Raw genomic sequence first — 17,142 nt, forward strand, 5'->3', positions numbered from 1 at the left:
GGTATTCCAACATACAGCCAAGGCTGGGAACAGGTTCGAGGCAGGGATTGTCAGCAGGAGATGTGGCCTGAGGCCCTTGGGTGTGAGACTGGGGCTACGGTGTGGACAGGTGAGGACTTCCAGGTGACTAGATGCAGAGATGACCCCCAAAGTCTCTTTGCTGAGAAGGCAGCTGTGAATGAGGCAGGCACTGGGGACAGCAGGAGGAGCTGAGGGAACCCAGGAGAGGGAGATGAATGGACCCCCAGAACCAAGAGAAGAAAAGAGGCCACCCAGAACTGATGCTTCCCTCTGTGCTCTCTAGTGCCCACCCTGTGAGGGGAGCTTAAGTTTGGTGTCTAAGGACTCAGGAGCCCAGAGAGGTCCACGACTAGTCTCTGGCCACACCCAGCTGGGAGCTGCAAGGCCTCTGGTCCTCACTGTCCCTGGCACAGCATCTGAGAGCAGGGGCAGAGCCGATGCCCTCAAGAGGAGTCAACTCCGTTCCTTCACTCAGGAAGACTGTCTCTCCTTCCAAAACTGAAAGTGAAAGTCCTACTCTTTGCCATTCCATGGACTGTAGCCCGTCAGGCTCCTCTGTCCATGGAATTCTCTACGCAAGAATACTGGAGTGGGTAGCCATGCCCTTCTCCAGGGCATCTTCCCAACCCAGTGATGGAACTCAGGTCTCCCGAATTGCAGGCAGGTTCTTTACTGTCTGAGCCACCAGGGAAGCCCTCCTTCCAAAGAGACATGCAAAAATGGTTGATCGATATCTGCATGATGAAAGATGTTTCTCTTTGTATCTTGCTTTGTGTGAAAACTGTATAATCTTAATTATGTTGAGTTGGTTAAAAAAGATATTTCTTTTTATGAATTTTAAGAATATATGCTTTCATGTTTCATCAGACTTTTTTTTTTTATTTGAGGTATGGGCTTCCCTGGTGGCTCAGACAATAAAGAATCTGCCTGCAAAGCAAGAGACCCTGGTTCAATCCCTGGATCAGGAAGATCCCCTGAAGAAGGGAATGGCAACCCACATCAGTATTCTTGTCTGGAGAATTCCATGGACAGAGGAGCCTGGCAGGCTAGAGTCCATGGGGTCAATAAGAGTCGGACATGACTGAGAGACTAACACTTCCACTTCTGTAGTTGGTTTACACTGTTATATTAGTTTCTGTCGTACTGCAAAGTGATTCAGTTGTAAATATATTCTTTTCCATTATAGGTTATTACAAGATATTGAATATAGCCCCCTGTACCTTAGAGTAGGTCCTTGTTGTTTACCTATTTAGCAGACATTTTTATTAAGTCAATGCCAAATTCTCTCCCACTTCTCCTGGGTCTGATGTGAAGCTAACATTCCTCTTAGGGCACCCCCATTTGGATGGGAGAGGGGGGCTGGGAAAGGGACACATTAGGCATTCGTTAGTTTGTGATACTATGATAAGGGAGCTGTCTTCCTTCTCTTCTAGGGTCTAAGGATGAAGGATAGGAGGGACTTCTCTGCCAGCAAAAATTCGATCAAAATAGCTCCTCCTCCATGTATTGTGCTGTGTGCTAAGTCGCTTCAGTTGTGTCCAACTCTTTTTGACCCTATGAACTATAGCCAGCCAGACTCTTATCCATGGAATTCTCTAGGCAAGGACACTGGAGTGGGTTGCCATGCCCTCCTCCAGGGGAATCTTCCCAACCCAGGGACCAAACTCCTCCATATATTAAGTTAACCTTAAAAATGCATTCCAACACACACTGGGTGTGGACAAATATTGTTTGATTCCACTTATACGAGGTATTGGGCTTTCCTGGTGGCCCAGACAGTAAAGAATCCCCCTGCAATGTGGAAGACCTGGGTTGGATCCCTGGGTTGGGAAGATCCCATGGAGGAGGGCATGGCAACCCACTCCAGTATTCTTGCCATTCTCCCATGGACAGAGGAGCCTGGTGGGCTATAGTCCATGGGGTCACAAAGAGTCAGACATGACTGAGTGACTAAGCACAGCACACACACGAGGTACTAAAGTAGACTAGACTAGTTGACTAGAATATAGTCAACTTCATAGAGTCAGAAAGTACATTGGTCAATCCCTGAGGCTGGGCCCAGGTTAAGGAAGAAGGGAGAGGGAATGGGGAGTTAGTGTTTAATGGAGACAGAGTTTCAGTTTAGGAAGGTGAAAATTTTGGGAGACAGATGATGGTGAGAGTTCTACAACAATGTGAACATACTTAGTGCCACTGAACCATAAAGCTAAACATGGTTAAAATAGTATGTTTAACATTATGCGACTTTTATCACAATTAAAAAAAAACTTTTTAAAAAATAAATAAAATATAATTAAAAAAAAGAAAAAACAACCCAGGGATTTCCCTGGTGGTCCAGGAGTTAAGAATCTGCCTTGCAATGCAGGGGATGCAGGTTCAAATCCCTTGTGGGGTAGCTGAGATCTCACATGCAGCTGGGCAACCAAGCCCGCACACCACAGTCTGCAACTAAGACCCAGCGCAACCAAAATAAATAATAAATATTTTTTTAAAAACCCAGCTCCTTCTCGTCCTCTGCCTGCACAGGCCTCAGGAGTCACGCACATGGGCATCTCACCACTGCTCACGCTGACAATGAAGCCAGAACCGGGCATCCCCTGGGACTGAGAATGTGGCCCAAAATGGAAGGTTCTGGAGGAAACAGTTGTCTGTGGTGGTTTATGAGAGAATGTAGCTATCAGGTTAAGAAATCAAGTAGGTTATATATTGACCCTTCAGTAGTAGACTAAATATTCGAATGACAAGAATGCAAATAATATTATCTTAAATTGAGGCTAGGAAACTAAACTCTGGTTGGGAAATTACTGGTATTTTGTCTTACAGGAAAGATGACATCAGCTCACTAGTTCTCACTCTGGTCTGGCCCAGGGGAGCCTCCCTCAGTGAGAGTGCATAGAACCAATGGTGCAGCAGCCCCGTGGGACACAGTCTGGCAGTTCCTCAAAACGCTGAACAAAGACCCATATGATCCAGCGATTCCACTCCTAGGTGTGGACTCAAAAGAAATGAAAACCTGGGGTCCACATATAGCAGTTATTCATTATAGCCAAAAAGTGGAAACAAACCAAGTATATATCAATTGATGGATGGATACACAAAATGTGGTATAGCCATGAAATGGAATGTTTTTCAGCTATAAAAGTTGACTGCTGGCTGTCTAGGGCTGGGAAGGATAGAAGGTGACTGCCAAAGGGCATGGAGTATCTTTTGGGAGGTGATTAAAAAAAATACTCTGAAATTGATTGTGATGGCAACTGCACAGTTCTGTGAATATACCAGAAACCAGTGAACTGTATTCAGTAAATGGGTGAATTTTATGATATATGAATTATATCTCAATGAAACCTTTGAAAGTGAAAGTGACAGTTGCTCAGTTGTCTCTGACCTTTTGTGACCCCATGGACTGTATCTCACCAGGCTCCTCTGTCCATGGAATTTTCTAGGCAAGAATACTGGAGTGAGTAGCCATTCCCTTCTCCAGGGGGTCTTCCCGACCCAGGGATGGAACCCCTGTCTCCTGAATTGCAGGTGGATTCTTTACTCTCTGAGCCACCATCCCCCAATAAGAGTGTGAGTGGGACTGAAGCTCCTAGAAGGGGAACTTTATTGATTTCATGATGTGCCCCAGTGCCTACAACCCCTGCAGGCAGACAGGTGCTCCATAAACACTGTGCAATAAACATGCCAAGTGGGGACTTCCCTAGTGGTTCAGTGGCTAAGACTCCATGCTTCCAATGGAGGTAGTCCAGGTTCAATCCCTGGTCAGGGAACTAGATACCATGTGCCACAACTAAGACCCGATGCGACCAAATAAATATTTTTTTACTAGCTTGCTGCTAGAAAAAAAGCACTCTCTGCCCCCTTCTGATGTCTATGTCAGAAGATTTTCTATCCCTTTTTCACTGTAATAAAACTTCTACCACACGGGAAACAAAAAAAAAATGCTAAGTGACCTCTTGAACTAAAGCAGGACCCTGAGGGCTTCCCGTCTGGGATTTTCCAGAACACTCCCCTTTGCATAAACAAGAACTGTTTTTAGAACACCTGCACCCCTGCTCTGCTTTGGGATCCAGTCAAAAGGCTTAGCTAGATCAGGTCAAAGCCTGTGGCCTAAGAGTGAGGTCAAGACAAAGAGGATGGAAGGACATCAAGAAGATTGAGCTACTGAGTCCCAGGCATGGGAGCAGCTCCGCCAGCCTCCCATGAGTTAGCCCAGATACCCACATCATCAAACAGATTCCTTAAGGCAAAAGATTTGAGTCTGAAGCTCTCAGCTCCACAGGCTGTGAGGAGAGAGCTAGGCCGGCCCCCTTTGGAAGGAGTCTCTGCTGCTGCTGCTGCTGCTGCTGCTAAGTCGCTTCAGTTGTGTCCAACTCTGTGAGACCCCATAGACGGCAGCCCACCAGGCTCCCCCATCCCTGAGATTCTCCAGGCAAGAACACTGGAGTGTGTTGCCATTTCCTTCTCCAATGCATGAAAGTGAAAAGTGAAAGTGAAGTTGCTCAGTTGTGTCCGACTCTGTGCGACCCCATGGACTGCAGCCTACCAGGCTCCTCCGTCCATGGGATTTTCCAGGCAAGAGTACTGGAGTGGGGTGCCATTGCCTTCTCCAGCTTGAGCAAAAGGGTATTGGATGTCCCTGCCAAGCTCAGGCAAGAAGAAACAGACTCAAGAACTGGCTCCCCCATTTCTCTCCAAGGTTCTCTGATCCTTCCCCGGGCAGCTTTGGCCCCTTTTGGGAGGTGGCCTGCCCTGCCCCTCCTCCTCATCCCTCTAGGAATATTCAAAGAAGTGAAACTCACATCCTGATTTTTCATATTCTGTTACTCAGGCAAGGTAGTTAACACACGTTCTCCCAACTAACCCCAGGAATCTGTTCTCCAGGCACTGGGCCCTATCCGTGGGATGGGGAATGACTAAGGCACTGTTCCCTCTGCTGGAGTTCAGGCTGGCACAAGAACCAGACGTGGGCATCACCTGTCAGCAGACCCCATAAACACCATCACAGTCACCAGAGCAGAAAAAGAAGCCCCAGGAGCCCAGGGCAGGGCAGGGCAGGGAGGGGATCAGGGAGGCAAAGCGGAATTGCCCCCGGGGCTGGGGGGCAGGGGTGTTTTACCAGGCAGAGGAGGAGAAACAATTCATTCCAGACAAGCAGCAGCACAAGCAAAGGAGGAGGAATGTGAAAGTGCGAGGCTGTCTAGGAGACCATTGGAATGTAGCAGGCAGAGGGCTAGACAGGTGCAATGAGCCAGGAACAGTGGGAAGGTGGCTGAAGAAAGTGGACTGAAATGCAAATGGCGAGAACAGGGGAAGATAAACAAACTGTGATACATCTCACAAAGGAAGAGTACCATTCAACAAGAAGAGAGATCAAATGGCCAAGACGCCTAACACTACACAGAAATGTCAAAAACGTCACACTGAAGGAAAGAAGCCAGACACAAAGAGAACACACTGTTTGATGCCATTTATATGAATGGTGAGGGACAGGGAGGCCTGGCGTGCTGCAGTCCATGGGGTTGCAAAAAGTCAGATAGGACTTGGCGACTGAACAACAATAGTATGATGGCAAAACTAAAATAAAATAGGCAACACTAACCGATGGAAATCAGATCAGCGCTGGCCTGGGGCCAGAGGAACTGAAAAGGAGCAAGAGGGAACTTGCTGGGTGGCGGAAATGTTCTGAATCTATGTGGGGGTGACTACATATTTGTCAAAATGCATCTATTATCTATTTAAAATGGGCAGATTTTTGTGTTTAAATTCTTCTATAAAGTTTTTACAGGTTTTTTCTTTTTTTTTTTTAAAGTAGGTTGAGTTCCAATTGTGAAGGACTTGAGTTCAAACTGTGAAGACATCATGCTAAGAAGATTAGACTTTATCCAGGAAGTAATGGGAAGTTTCTCAATTTTCTTTGGTTTGGTTCTGTTAGGTAGGTAGAATAGGGAAAAGGAGTCCAAAATGGCAGTGGCTAAAAGACAAGGAAGGGAAAAGCCCGCAAAAATAAAACAAAAGAAGGTCCGAGGACCGGAGTGAGGACCTCAGGTAAAACAAACAACATTCCTGGCTGGCCCAATTTACACAGGACAGGCCCAGGGAGAGATAAACGTATAAATAGAGGAGCCAAAGCCAGCTCTCTCTCCTACGCGTTGGGGCGCTCTTCTCCTCTTTGGATCGACGTGCCTCGAAGATGGATTTTCCTGCTATCTTCTAAATAAAATAGAGCTGTAACACTGATTTGTCTAAGAGCTATAACATGGTCCATTCGAGACCTGAGAGCTGTAACACGGTCTATCCAAGACCTGAGAGCTGTGACACGCTGAGGGGGCTTTAATGTTTGTCACTGCAAATCTTTGTTGTGACGAGACAAAGAACTGAGGAACGTACCCTCGCGTGACAGTTCGCTAGTCGCTCAGTCGTGTTGGACTCTTTGCGTCCCCATGGACTGTAGCCCACCAAGCTCTTCTGTTCATGGAATTCGCCAGGCAAGAATACTGGAGTTGGTGGCCATTTCCTTCTCCAGGGGATCTTCCTAACCCAGGGATGGAACCCAGGTCTCCAGCACTGCAGGCAGATTCTTTACCATCTGAGCCACCAGGGAAGACTTTGGTTGCAAGTAAAAGTCCAACTCAAGCCAGTTTAAGCAAAAGAGGGAATTTCTCTGAAGGGTCTGGGGGCGACTCACAGAATTCAAGGCAGATTTGTAGCTTAACGCCTGAGGAGCTTCCTCTCAGCTTTGCCTCCCAATAACCCCGTGACCTAGCTGTGTGTACTGGCCATAGCTGAGGACATCATGCTCAGAGAAGCAAAGTGACTTATCCAGAAACACACAGTCAGCAGGCAGCACAGCAAACCTGGAGCCCAGGTCAGTCTGATGCCGATGCCTGTGTCTGGCCTGGAGGAGCAGGGAAGCAATCACTCGAAAAGGCCCCTGGGAAAAACAGCCAAGCAGATGGAAGGGGACTGGGGAGGGGAGGGGTACAGAAGGTGACCAGCCCCCCTGCGGGAGTTAGGAGCACTAGATGGGCGAAGGAACTGGGAGGCAATGGAGCGGGACTCAGGACAGCAGATGGTTGGAGGCCTGAGGGAAAGACAGGCATGTACCTGGCTAGGGGCAGCTTTCCAAGAAGATGGGACTGCTCCTCCAGATCCAATTAGGTAGGTCTCAGAACTTCTCTGACTCCTCAAATGTGAAAGCAGTTAACAACGCCTGCATGGATCATCAAAATTATAGCTGCTGTACCAGAACGCTCCTCCTGGCGGCACTGAGCAGCTGCAATGATTATTAGTTATCAGTATGTAACTCTGTACTCACAGAACTACTGTTATTGATAATAACACAGCGTTCTTTAGGCCTCCTCCCCCAACCTGCTCACCCCATCAAGCATTTTCTTTTATCCTGGCTGAGGAAGGAGGGGAGTCAAGCACCAGCCCTCAGAACTTGAGGGTTCCTGGAATGAACTGAACCCAGAAGAGTGAGGGACTGAAGGCCCTGGTGCCTGAGGAGGAGCCCAGGGATGTGTAAGGGCAGCCTGGGTTCTCACAGCCAGTGCTACAAGAAGACACATATTGGAGCTCTTTTGGAGACGGGGTATCAGAGCTGGGCTTGTGCGTGCATGCTAAGTCACTTCAATCATGTCCAACTCTTTGTGACCCCATGGACTGCAGCCCGCCAAGGCCCTCTGTCCATGGGATTCTTCAGGCAAGAATATTGGAGTGGGTGGTAATGCCCTCCTCCAGGGGATCTTCCCAACCCAGGGACTGAAACCATGCCTCTTATGTCTCTTGCATCAGCAGGCAGGTTCTTTACCACTAGTGTCACCTGCGAAGCCCCGGGCCTGTGCCTAAACGGAATAAATAATAGCCTGTTTGTTGGGATTTGAGGTATACTGGCCTCTATATCTCACCTCTCATCTGTACTGTGGAATTTTATCATAGGAATCTCATTTCTTCTCCTGGAGATCCTTGGCTCCATGGAAGTGTAGTCCTGGTCTCACTTGGCTACTGAGCCATCCCATAAATTTCTATTATGTTGACACTGAGTTTCTCACCACTTCCCCTGAGGGAGAAAGGCAGATGGAGGTTGGGGGAGTGGGGGAGCATATCTCGGAGTGGGAGGCCTCATACTGGCTAGTCGCTTATTTATGCCAGGAGTTGTCCAAGGGCTTCAGCTGCATCATCGGACTCAGTTTTCACAACAGCTCTGTGCTGTAGGTGTAGCCAGCTCCATCGCACAGACAAGGCTGCGGAGGCTCAGGGGAAATAATGTCCTTTGATCACAGTCACATGGCCAGGAAGTAATGAAATCAGGATTCCTACCCAGAAGCCCCTATTCTTCCTACTGTGCCCCTTCTGGGGATAGGGTAGGCATGAAAAAGCATCAGTCTATATTTCACAACCTTACCCCAGAAAAGCAGCAATGCTGAGCAGTTGGAGAGGCCCTGACAGGTCCAGACAGCCAAAACTCTGTGACCCGAGGCAACCCAAGACCTGAGTTCCTCCTTCAAGCAAGTAGCCAAGACCAACCACCCTTCAGAATGCTCTGCGGATCATACAGCAGGGGCTCCAAAGTGGCTGAGCAGGCCAGAAAATCCTCCAGGATGAGCAGAGAGGTCTGTGATCCTGAAGGCAGAAACCTCAGCTTCACTGCCACCCACCTCCCGAGGCCAGAGGCCCAGAAGCCAGCAGCTGAGGCCTCACAGTAGCCCTGTGGGGAAGGGAGGCACCCTGGAGGCTGCTAGAAGGTAAGGGGCACCTAGCTTCCCTCCTGTGCTTAGTCGCTCAGTCGTGTCCGACTGTTTGCAACCCCATGGACTGTAGCCCACCAGGCTCCTCTGTCCTTGGGGATTCTCCAGGCAAGAATACTGGAGTGGGTTGCCATGCCCTCCTCCATGGGATCTCCCCAACCCAGGGATCAAACCCAGGTCTCCCGCATTGCAGGCTGATTCTTTACCACCTGAGCCACCAGGAAAGCCCTCCTATCCCTGAAAATAGCCTCTGGGAAAAGCACTGCCCCATTTCAACCCCAGAGACAGTTCCTCCCTGGGATCTGTAGGCTTGGAGCAAAATTACCTTACTCCCCAGTGCCTCTGCCTCTGCCACCCACACCTCTGGGCCTCTGGCAGGCACTGTGCCCTGCTCAGGACGGCTGGCAGCCCATGTGCTTCCACCCCCAGCCTCTCCCTGTTCCCAATTCGCAGGTTATTACACAGGGCAGGAGGAGGGGTGGAGCCTTAGAGGGAAAGAGGGCATGGATGCCGAAGAATATAAAGAGCCAGGGAGGTCCTGGGCAGAGATACTTTTGCCGTGCCGCTCTGCACCTGCCCAGCACCATGGTAATGTCTGGTGGTCCCTGTCAGCTGTGCTCTCCTGGAGCTTGGGATGGAGACTGGCACTCAGGGGCCCTCCTCAAGCCATTGAGGGCATGAAGGAGTGAGGCCAGGGCAGCCCCCTCTGCCAGGACAGCTGCCAGGGTTGCCTGCTTTGGGTGGTGGGGAGGAGGGGAGTTCCTGGCCAAGAGAGGGTTAACGGTCTCACAGGCTCCAGCCATAAGCAGCATGTATATGGGCATCACAGTGTATCAATCACTGGATCCGCCTGAGTGTTGCCAGCACAAAATTCTCTGTGTGTGACAGGTGTTCATGGGGACTCTTGGACTATCATTGCTGTATGCAACTGTGTTAAGTCTTTCATTTAACATGTACTATTGAGCACCTGGGATTCCCTGGTGGCTCAGATGGTAAAGAATACGCCTGCAATTCAGGAGACTCGGGTTCAATCCTTGGGTGGGGAAGATTCCCTGAAGTAGGAAAAGGCAACCCACAACAGTATTCTTGCCTGGAGAATCCCAGGGGACACCTACTAAGCATCAGGCATTGTTCTAGGTGCTTGTGATACATCAGTAAACAAAACAGGCAAAGGGCCCAGTTGCCCATCCCCTTAGCTGCCAGGTGCTTACACTGGTAGAGGGGTTACCACTGAGGATTTACTCATTTTTAAAAAAGGCATAGAATATAGTAAGTTAGAAGTTGCAAGAGAGGGAGAATAGAACAGGATGAAGAGATGAGTTGCAATGTTAAGTAGGGGCATCCCAGTAGGGTCCGTTAGAAGGTGAATTTTGAGATGATTTTTGAATTTTGAGATGAAGAAGGGGAGGAAGTTGGTCATATGGATACCTGGAGGAAGGCTCCAGGCAGAGTGAATGGCATGTCTGACACTTTTGGGGAACAGCAAGGAGGCCGCAGAGCCAAGAGTGAGGCGAAAAGGAGTTGAAGAAGTCAGTGAGGTCACGGAGCTGGCCAATGGCTCTATACCATCCCGGTGTGTCCATCTCAGGGTGTACCTCCCAGTCCATCGCCAGGGTCCCCGTGTACCTGGTGCTTTGTGTCCATCACTGTGCGTGGCCAGGTGCGCACCATTCGGCCTGGGTACCTGGAAGTCCCTTATGGCGCTCGTGTACCTGTCTACGTCCCACGTCTCGGGTCTAGACGTCACGTGACCGCCCCTCCTCTGTCTGCCCCGCCCCCTCAAGCCCACGGCTCTGCGCTGCGCGTGCGCACTAGCCCTGGTTTGCCTAGTGGTGCTTCGGCGACCGGACGGGGCCGTGGGGGAGGAGCTGCAAGGACAACAGCATTGGATGTCCCGGGCCGCCCGTTGGCTGTCCAACTTAGGCCAGTTCAACAAGTACATAGAGAAGCTCTTCAATAGCAGGTGGGCAAGGAGGAAGGGAAAGGGATGGAAGGAAACAGACGCCGCCTGCCCCCCTGGCCCACCCCACCCCACCCAGCTCCCTGCTCATCGCAGCCGGGAACTGGGCTCTCAGAGCAGCCCCAGGCTTCTGAAAAGACGTGTTCCTCAGCATGAAGTCCAAGAACACCAAGAACTCTAGTGACGCGAACCCCAGGAATAGTACGAAACCCCTATCAGCGAACGCTACGAAACCTCTGCCTACGAACGCGACGAAACTCCGCGGACGGAAAACCACGAACCCCTAGCCGCGGAACACCCCGAAACCCCAACCACCAGCCTCCTCCCAGGGCCCCAGGTAGGAGAGCCTGGGCGCGGCTGGCCCCAGTCGGGGTCCTCGGAAGTAGGGGCAGGTTGGGCGGGAGCGAAAGGAGGGCTGGGGGGACCCAGGAGATTCCCGGGGACTTCCTTCTCCAGGCTGGGCTTTGACTTCCGAAGTTTAACTCAAGTCTCCCCGCCCATCGACCCTCTTTATACTATGAGAGGGGCCCTAACTCCTGCCCAGCCCGCCCTCAGTGAGAACAATAAAGAGAAACGGAATCTCTGTTGCTTCCTTGACTTCTGTGAGCCCTGGGCGGGAAAGGATCTGTCCTTGGAGGGGAAAGCGGGGTTCCTGGAGCTCCTACCGTAGGAAGGAAAGACCTGGGTTTAGGGGTCTTCCCTGCCTCCTTCCTGCAACCCATCCACCTTCCCACACCCCAGGCACTTACTCTACTTGGGGGTTGGGGAGGCGGCTGTGGAGGCCCTAGCCAAGAGGGTTTGATTTTGAACGCGATTGCGCTGCTCCTTCCGTGTTGCTGAGGCTTCTTCTTTGCCTTTGAACATAGGGTATCTGATGCTGGGAAAGATCGCGGGCAGGAGGAGTAGGAGACAGAGGATGAGATGTTTGGATGGCATCACCGATTCAATGGACATGAGTTTGAGCAAACTCCAGGAGATAGTGAAGGACAGGGAAGCCTGGCAGTGCTGCAGTCCATGGGGTCACAAAGAATTGGACACGACTGAGCAACTGAACAGCAACCAAGAGGGAGAGCATAGGTGAGGGAAGTGGATCCCAGCCACCTCAGAGGAGGGGCTCCAGCCAGATTTAACACCCGCCCCCCTCAAGTTTCTACACAGAGCAGGGCAGCCGTGATGCCAGCCTGCAAACAAGCACCCACCCACCCCACCCCCCACAGTGTGCAGAGCATAAGTCCTGCCTTGGCTTCAGGGATCATCTTGGCCCCTCTGGCTGTGAGCAGAGCAAAGGGAAGGCAGGAGCTTACCTAGGCCTGTCCCTAAGAAGCTGTCTCCTCTGGGAACTGGGGACCATCAGAGAGGCCTGGGCAGGGGCAGAGGCCCCATCCTCATCCAACTCTCACACAGGGATGTTCTGAGTAGAATCCCAATTCCTGCCTCTGGGAAGTATCTACACCTCTCCCCACTCAGAACCCATCCCCTTAGCTGCCAGAGAAAATTCTGGGACTTCCAGCTCCATCATCCAAACTGTTCTTCTGCTGAAACCAGCATTCCTCCCAGACACCCCCTTGCCTGAGCCATGCACTTGCCCAGTGTGGCATCCTTGCTAGCCCTTTGACTTTTAGGGCCTAGGTCCACTTTTGAGTTGTTTGCACAGCCAGAACTTGAGGGGAACCACGACTCTGGTGTCATTGCCATGCGTTCAGTATGAGGTGCTGAGCCCAGGAAAGTGGATCCCCTCATTCCCCAAACCCACAGGCTTCATCCCTTCAGGCAGAGCATGTGAGAGAAGCAGAAGGAGGCATTCCAGGAACCAGACAGATTTGCATTCTCTCACTTCTTGCTCCCAGCCCCACCGTGACGGTCCCTTATCCACAGGTGCTCCTAGGCCAGGAAAAGAGGAGAGAGATGAGGGCGCTCCCTCTCAGTCACACATAGACACACATCCCACCCCCCGTATTCAAGATGCCCGAGGAGAGGAGGGCTGGCAAAGGCCACTAAGACCCCTCCGCAGCCCATGCCTCCCCAGGCAGAGTCCGGCTTCTCTCCCTCCCTGAACTGGAGCATGCAGACCACAGATTGGTCTCCTGGAGGTGGCCATCACTCAGCTAATCCAACCTCCTCCCTGTAAGGTCAGCTTCCTCCTGCAGCCTCCCTTCTGCGACTTGGCTTGAGTAACCCTTAAATGTCCAGGAGTTCACTGCCTCTCAGAACAAGTTCTTCCCAGCTTTCTGGTTCTTCAGTGATGCTTCCTTACAGTCCAGCAATGTCTGCCTTCTGGAGCCCTTTTCTGGAGGCACGTGGAGGTAACCCTAACCCTCCATAAGCTGAAGCTGTGTTTGTTTGAAGACCAGTCATCCCTCTGCTCATGTCTTTCCGCCACACTTCATGGAAACAGCTGCTTGGCTGCAAGTCTGCCCCTCAGAAGCTCTGGTCTGCTGAGCGTGTTCCTGGGTTAAGGGCCATGCTAAAAACTTCACGTGCATCATTTCATGTCCTGCTCACTACAACCCTATCATTCTTTCCATTTTACAGATGAGGAACCTGAGACTCAGAGAGGTTATGGATCTGCCCAAAAGCACACAGAGGGAATATGGCCAATCCGGGATTCAAACCCAGGTTCATCTGACTCTAAAATCGATGCTGTGTCCCTGTATTGGATTACCATCTGCTGCCCGACCTTGGACAAAATGCTGGACCTCTCTGAGCCTCGGTTTCCTCCTTTGCAGAGTGAGGATAACAGTATCTCCCCCCTCACAGAGTCGTTGAGAGGGTTAAATGCCCCTGGCACACAGACGCTCATTTTCCCAACAATTTCACGTGACACTATCTCCAGACCCCTCCCCATCTCTGTCCCCCTCTTCCGGCCATGCTTCTGCTGTGTGGTGTGCCTGTGAGGGGCCACACTTCAGCCCATCATGTACAGTGACCCACCTCTCACCGCCCCAAGGAGGGCAACTCCAATGGCCCCAGTGTAAACCGTGACTGTCTTAACCCCAGTTGTTCCTCTGGGCTGGACTCTCTCTAGAACAAACTAGCACTTCACCTACTGCCTAGGCTATAAGAACACATTGGTGGGGATCCATTTGGGGGCAGGGCTGCCATCAAGCCAATGATTGGGAGGGTCTAGAGGTGTGAAATGGGACGATTGAAGTTTCACTGACTTTCTGAATGACCTTGGGGGAGTCCCTGTCTCCCCCTGGGCCACAACTTGCCCCTCTGTGAAGTGGACAGGATGAATTAAATGGCTCTGATGACCCTCCAGACGTTCTGGATCCGTCATAACACCCTCGGTTCCCTTCTCTCTGCCTGCCCCTTTCTTCCTGTGCATTTGGCCTGCTTCTGCCCCAACCAGGGGTCCACAGAGACACAGAGACAGTGAGGCTAAGAACTTTGATTTGCTTTATTTAGCCAATATGGAAGCAGGGAGCAAGCTACAGCCAGAGCCAAGGGTGCAGGTGGGAGAGCTGGGCCAGCCTCACCCTGGAGTCAGAGGAGCAGGAGGTGGCATTATGAGTCCATTGTACTGATCTCCCTGCAAGAAGAGGGCAAAACATGGCAGTGTGAGTGAGTAGTCCTTGTGCCCTCTGGAGACCTCAGGCACCTGTTCTCCCCCATTCTACACACCCCCATTTCCTGCCCCAGGCATCTGGGCACACAGGACAAAGAACAAAACCCACCTGGGGACCGCTGAGTGGGGAGACCCACACTCCAAGAAGTCCAGCATGCCTTCTTTGTCTCTTTTCCCATACCTGGGAGGGGAGAGACAGCTGGGGCCAGCCCTATGGCCAGGTACCAGTTCACCTGCCTCATGCCTATCCCTGGGCACCATCCTGCCCAGGGCACAGGGGCCTGGGCCAGACTGTAGAGATACTCTGCTCCCGAAGAACATGGAAGTGGCTGGGCCTGGGGTCTTGGCTGGGGCCTCTCTCCCCGTCTCACACTCACCTGGGCCTGGTCAGCATGTTGATGTATCTGCGGAGCTCAGCCGCATACTGGGCCATTTGCTCTGGCGTGGCATTGTCCCCCGGATACTCTGGCTCCAGCGAGGCTCCCAGGGCACCCAGGGGTGGCTGCAGCAACAGAGCCATGCACGTGGACAGAAGGAGCAGGAAGAGGCAGCGGTGCGCGGCAGCCATCTGAGGAGCCAGGATCAGGGAGATAGAGGGAGCAGAGCCCACCCCGCCCCCCTCCCCGTAGCCCATCACCCATTTCTCCAAGCCTGGAGACCAAGGGGCAGAGCAAAGGGCTACTGGGAGCTGATCACCCCACCTCCTAGATCTGCCCTGGAGAGCTCACCAGCCCCCTCTTCAGAGCAGAACAGCAGCTGGAGCTCAGCTAGGGCCTCGGCAAAGCAGAAAAGTGTAGCAGAGAAGTGGGGGGTTGGGACTTGGGTAGGAGACCCAGGACTCCAGACACCAGGGCCTGATGGCTCTGAAGAGGCAGCTACGGGTGAGAGTTGGAGGGGAGGGGCTGTGGGAAGTAGGGGTGCTCCAGCTCCCCTACAGGGTGGGGGCACACAGAAGGGACTTGTGAACCAAGGGGCAGAAATCCACAGCCTTCCACCCCACTTTCCCTCAGCCACTCTGCCAGGGGTAGACACGCAGATGCAGGTCCTGGAGAGGACACCGCAGCCCGTGTCACCAGGAGGGATGGCCACACACACGGACTTGTGTTCACAGCCACCACCCCCTGCCTGGCGCACACCTGCAGGCTTCTAGCCAGCAGGCTGCTCTCCCAAAGTAATGGATTTGTCCAAGTGTAGAGCTAGACCCAAGCAGGACCTCAGGCCTCTGGAGGCCCCCAGCCCTGCAAAGCACCATATCCTTCCACACAACCCACCCTTGGCCCCTCTGAGCCCCCCGGCCCCAGAGCTAGGAACAGGCTGAGCCCACTTACCCTGAGTCCTGAGCGAGTGGGCGCTGGACAAAATCAGTGCCTGCCTCAGGCTGGATGGACCCCACTCTATCCTTGACCACGGCCCTTTTATAGTCCTCAGCCCCCCGAGTCCCCGCCTCCTGTCAGCCTCTCTCCCTCCCCAGCCCTCACCCCCTCCTCCCACCATCTCCCTGGTGCCTGCAACACCAGCACCAGGACCAGGGACAGGAGGGGGACAGGGCAGTGTTGTGGGTGTCACACTGGCAGCATAATGGGTTAAAGTGGGCCACGATCAGTCTCCTGCAGGCCCTCGTCTGCCTTCGGGCGCCAGAGCAGGCTTAGTTCAAGAAGGATGGGGTCCTGGGAATGCAGGATAACTGAAAGGTTCTGATTGCAGAACTCAGAACAGCCCTGCCTGCCTCCCCAGGGTTAACCCAAATACTCAAGCAGATTCCCTCTGGGCAGAAGATTGAGGCTGTGGCTCTGAGACTCCAGGGATGAAGGCTGGAGACTCAGGACTTCCTGTGCATCTGTGATTAGAACAAGATGGAACGGGAGAGATGCCTCAGGGAACCGGGGAATGTGAAAAGGAGTGGGGACCCAGGTAGGGAGAAACCTCTCCCTGGATAGCAGATAGATGCGCAATGAGAACTGGTGTGCCTGTTCTTATTCCTGGGTAGGGAGGCCAGTATCTGGTAGCCATTTCCCAGTGCCTCTATTCCAAGATAAAGATAAAAACCAGAATCACTTGTACAGCCTTGAATTTTCTAAAGTGCTCCCAGCTCAATCACCTCAGTGAGTTCCTACAACAATCCATTTTACAGATTCAAAACTGAGTCTCAGAGACATTAAGTAACTAGCCTCAAGCCACGTAACTAGTCAGTGGAGATCCAGGGTTTGAAACAAAGTCTAACTCCAAAATCTGTGCTCTTTTTTTCTTTTTTCTAAGTAAGGCTGTTAAAGTATTGCTATAATTTCCCATTTTTTGACTAAGAAACGTGAGGCTCAGAGAGGCAAAGATACTAGCCCAAGGTCACACAGCTGTCTAAGACTCAAGTTCTGACTTAGATTTCCAACCCCACCAGTGCCAGCAAACCACCACCACCTCCCCCTGCCCAGCCCCCCGCCCTGGTCCCAGGAGCCTCTGAGTCTTCCCTGCTCAGTGTCCCTTCCCCCACCCCTGGCTCCCTCCCCAGCTCAGGGGTAGGAGCATAACTGACTGTGTCTGAATGACTCAGTGAAGCCCTAGTAGTGGGCAAGGGACTTCTCACCCCCGAGGTTCTGCCATTTCAGATCACAACACCAAAAGAGTGTGTTGGGAGAGGACCACAGGCAAGGGTGGGGTGGGGATGAGGACTGGAGGTGATGCTGCACAGATCCAAGCTTTGATTTTCCTCATAGTAATGAGGATAAAGGAAGGCTCAGGAATTGCCAGAGTTCTGCCTTCCTCCTCTCAATTCTGATTTCTGGCAACAAGAACAATAACGCTCCACCCAATTCCGCAGAGCAGAATAGAGATCGTTCTGTCTCCAAAAG

The 17,142-nt window shown here is 52.0% G+C and overlaps 2 protein-coding genes and 1 long non-coding RNA gene across 8 annotated transcripts in view; 1 reads left to right on the forward strand and 2 right to left on the reverse strand.

Annotated features, from left to right (window-relative positions):
* Window positions 1–10,535, reverse strand: part of MPP2 (MAGUK p55 scaffold protein 2) — a 46,445-nt gene extending 35,910 nt beyond the window's left edge. The window contains exons 1-3 of one of the 6 annotated variants that reach the window (XM_069543531.1): window positions 10,398–10,535; window positions 7,932–8,083; window positions 7,129–7,297 (exon numbers count right to left, since the gene is read on the reverse strand). The gene's annotated coding sequence lies outside the window, so the exon portion shown is untranslated. The remainder of the gene's footprint in view (window positions 1–7,128; window positions 7,298–7,931; window positions 8,084–10,397) is intronic. The other 5 variants (XM_069543529.1, XM_069543533.1, XM_069543532.1 and 2 more) reach the window with 5 other exon arrangements.
* Window positions 10,536–10,627: 92 nt separating this feature from the next.
* On the forward strand, window positions 10,628–11,314 carry LOC138415232 (uncharacterized). The gene is made up of 2 exons (XR_011247161.1): window positions 10,628–10,734; window positions 10,883–11,314. It is a non-coding gene; the product is annotated as an uncharacterized lncRNA (long non-coding RNA).
* Window positions 11,315–14,238: 2,924 nt separating this feature from the next.
* Window positions 14,239–14,867, reverse strand: PPY (pancreatic polypeptide). The gene is made up of 3 exons (XM_069544100.1): window positions 14,677–14,867; window positions 14,409–14,480; window positions 14,239–14,263 (listed from the first exon to the last, which is right to left on the reverse strand). The coding sequence occupies exons 1-3, from the start codon at window positions 14,865–14,867 to the stop codon at window positions 14,239–14,241; spliced, it is 288 nt and encodes a 95-aa protein (XP_069400201.1).
* Window positions 14,868–17,142: the final 2,275 nt, after the last annotated feature.

Source organism: Ovis canadensis, chromosome 11 (genome assembly GCF_042477335.2).
Source record: "Ovis canadensis isolate MfBH-ARS-UI-01 breed Bighorn chromosome 11, ARS-UI_OviCan_v2, whole genome shotgun sequence".
Classification (NCBI taxonomy): domain Eukaryota; kingdom Metazoa; phylum Chordata; class Mammalia; order Artiodactyla; family Bovidae; genus Ovis; species Ovis canadensis.

Excerpts from the sequence above, each read along its gene's own strand:
- PPY (XM_069544100.1), bottom strand. The coding sequence starts at position 14,867 with ATGGCTGCCGCGCACCGCTGCCTCTTCCTGCTCCTTCTGTCCACGTGC. Across the intron at positions 14,481-14,676 it reads AACATGCTGACCAGGCCCAG|GTATGGGAAAAGAGACAAAG; the intron begins GTGAGTGTGAGA and ends CTCCCCTCCCAG. Across the intron at positions 14,264-14,408 it reads CCCCACTCAGCGGTCCCCAG|GGAGATCAGTACAATGGACT; the intron begins GTGGGTTTTGTT and ends CTCTTCTTGCAG.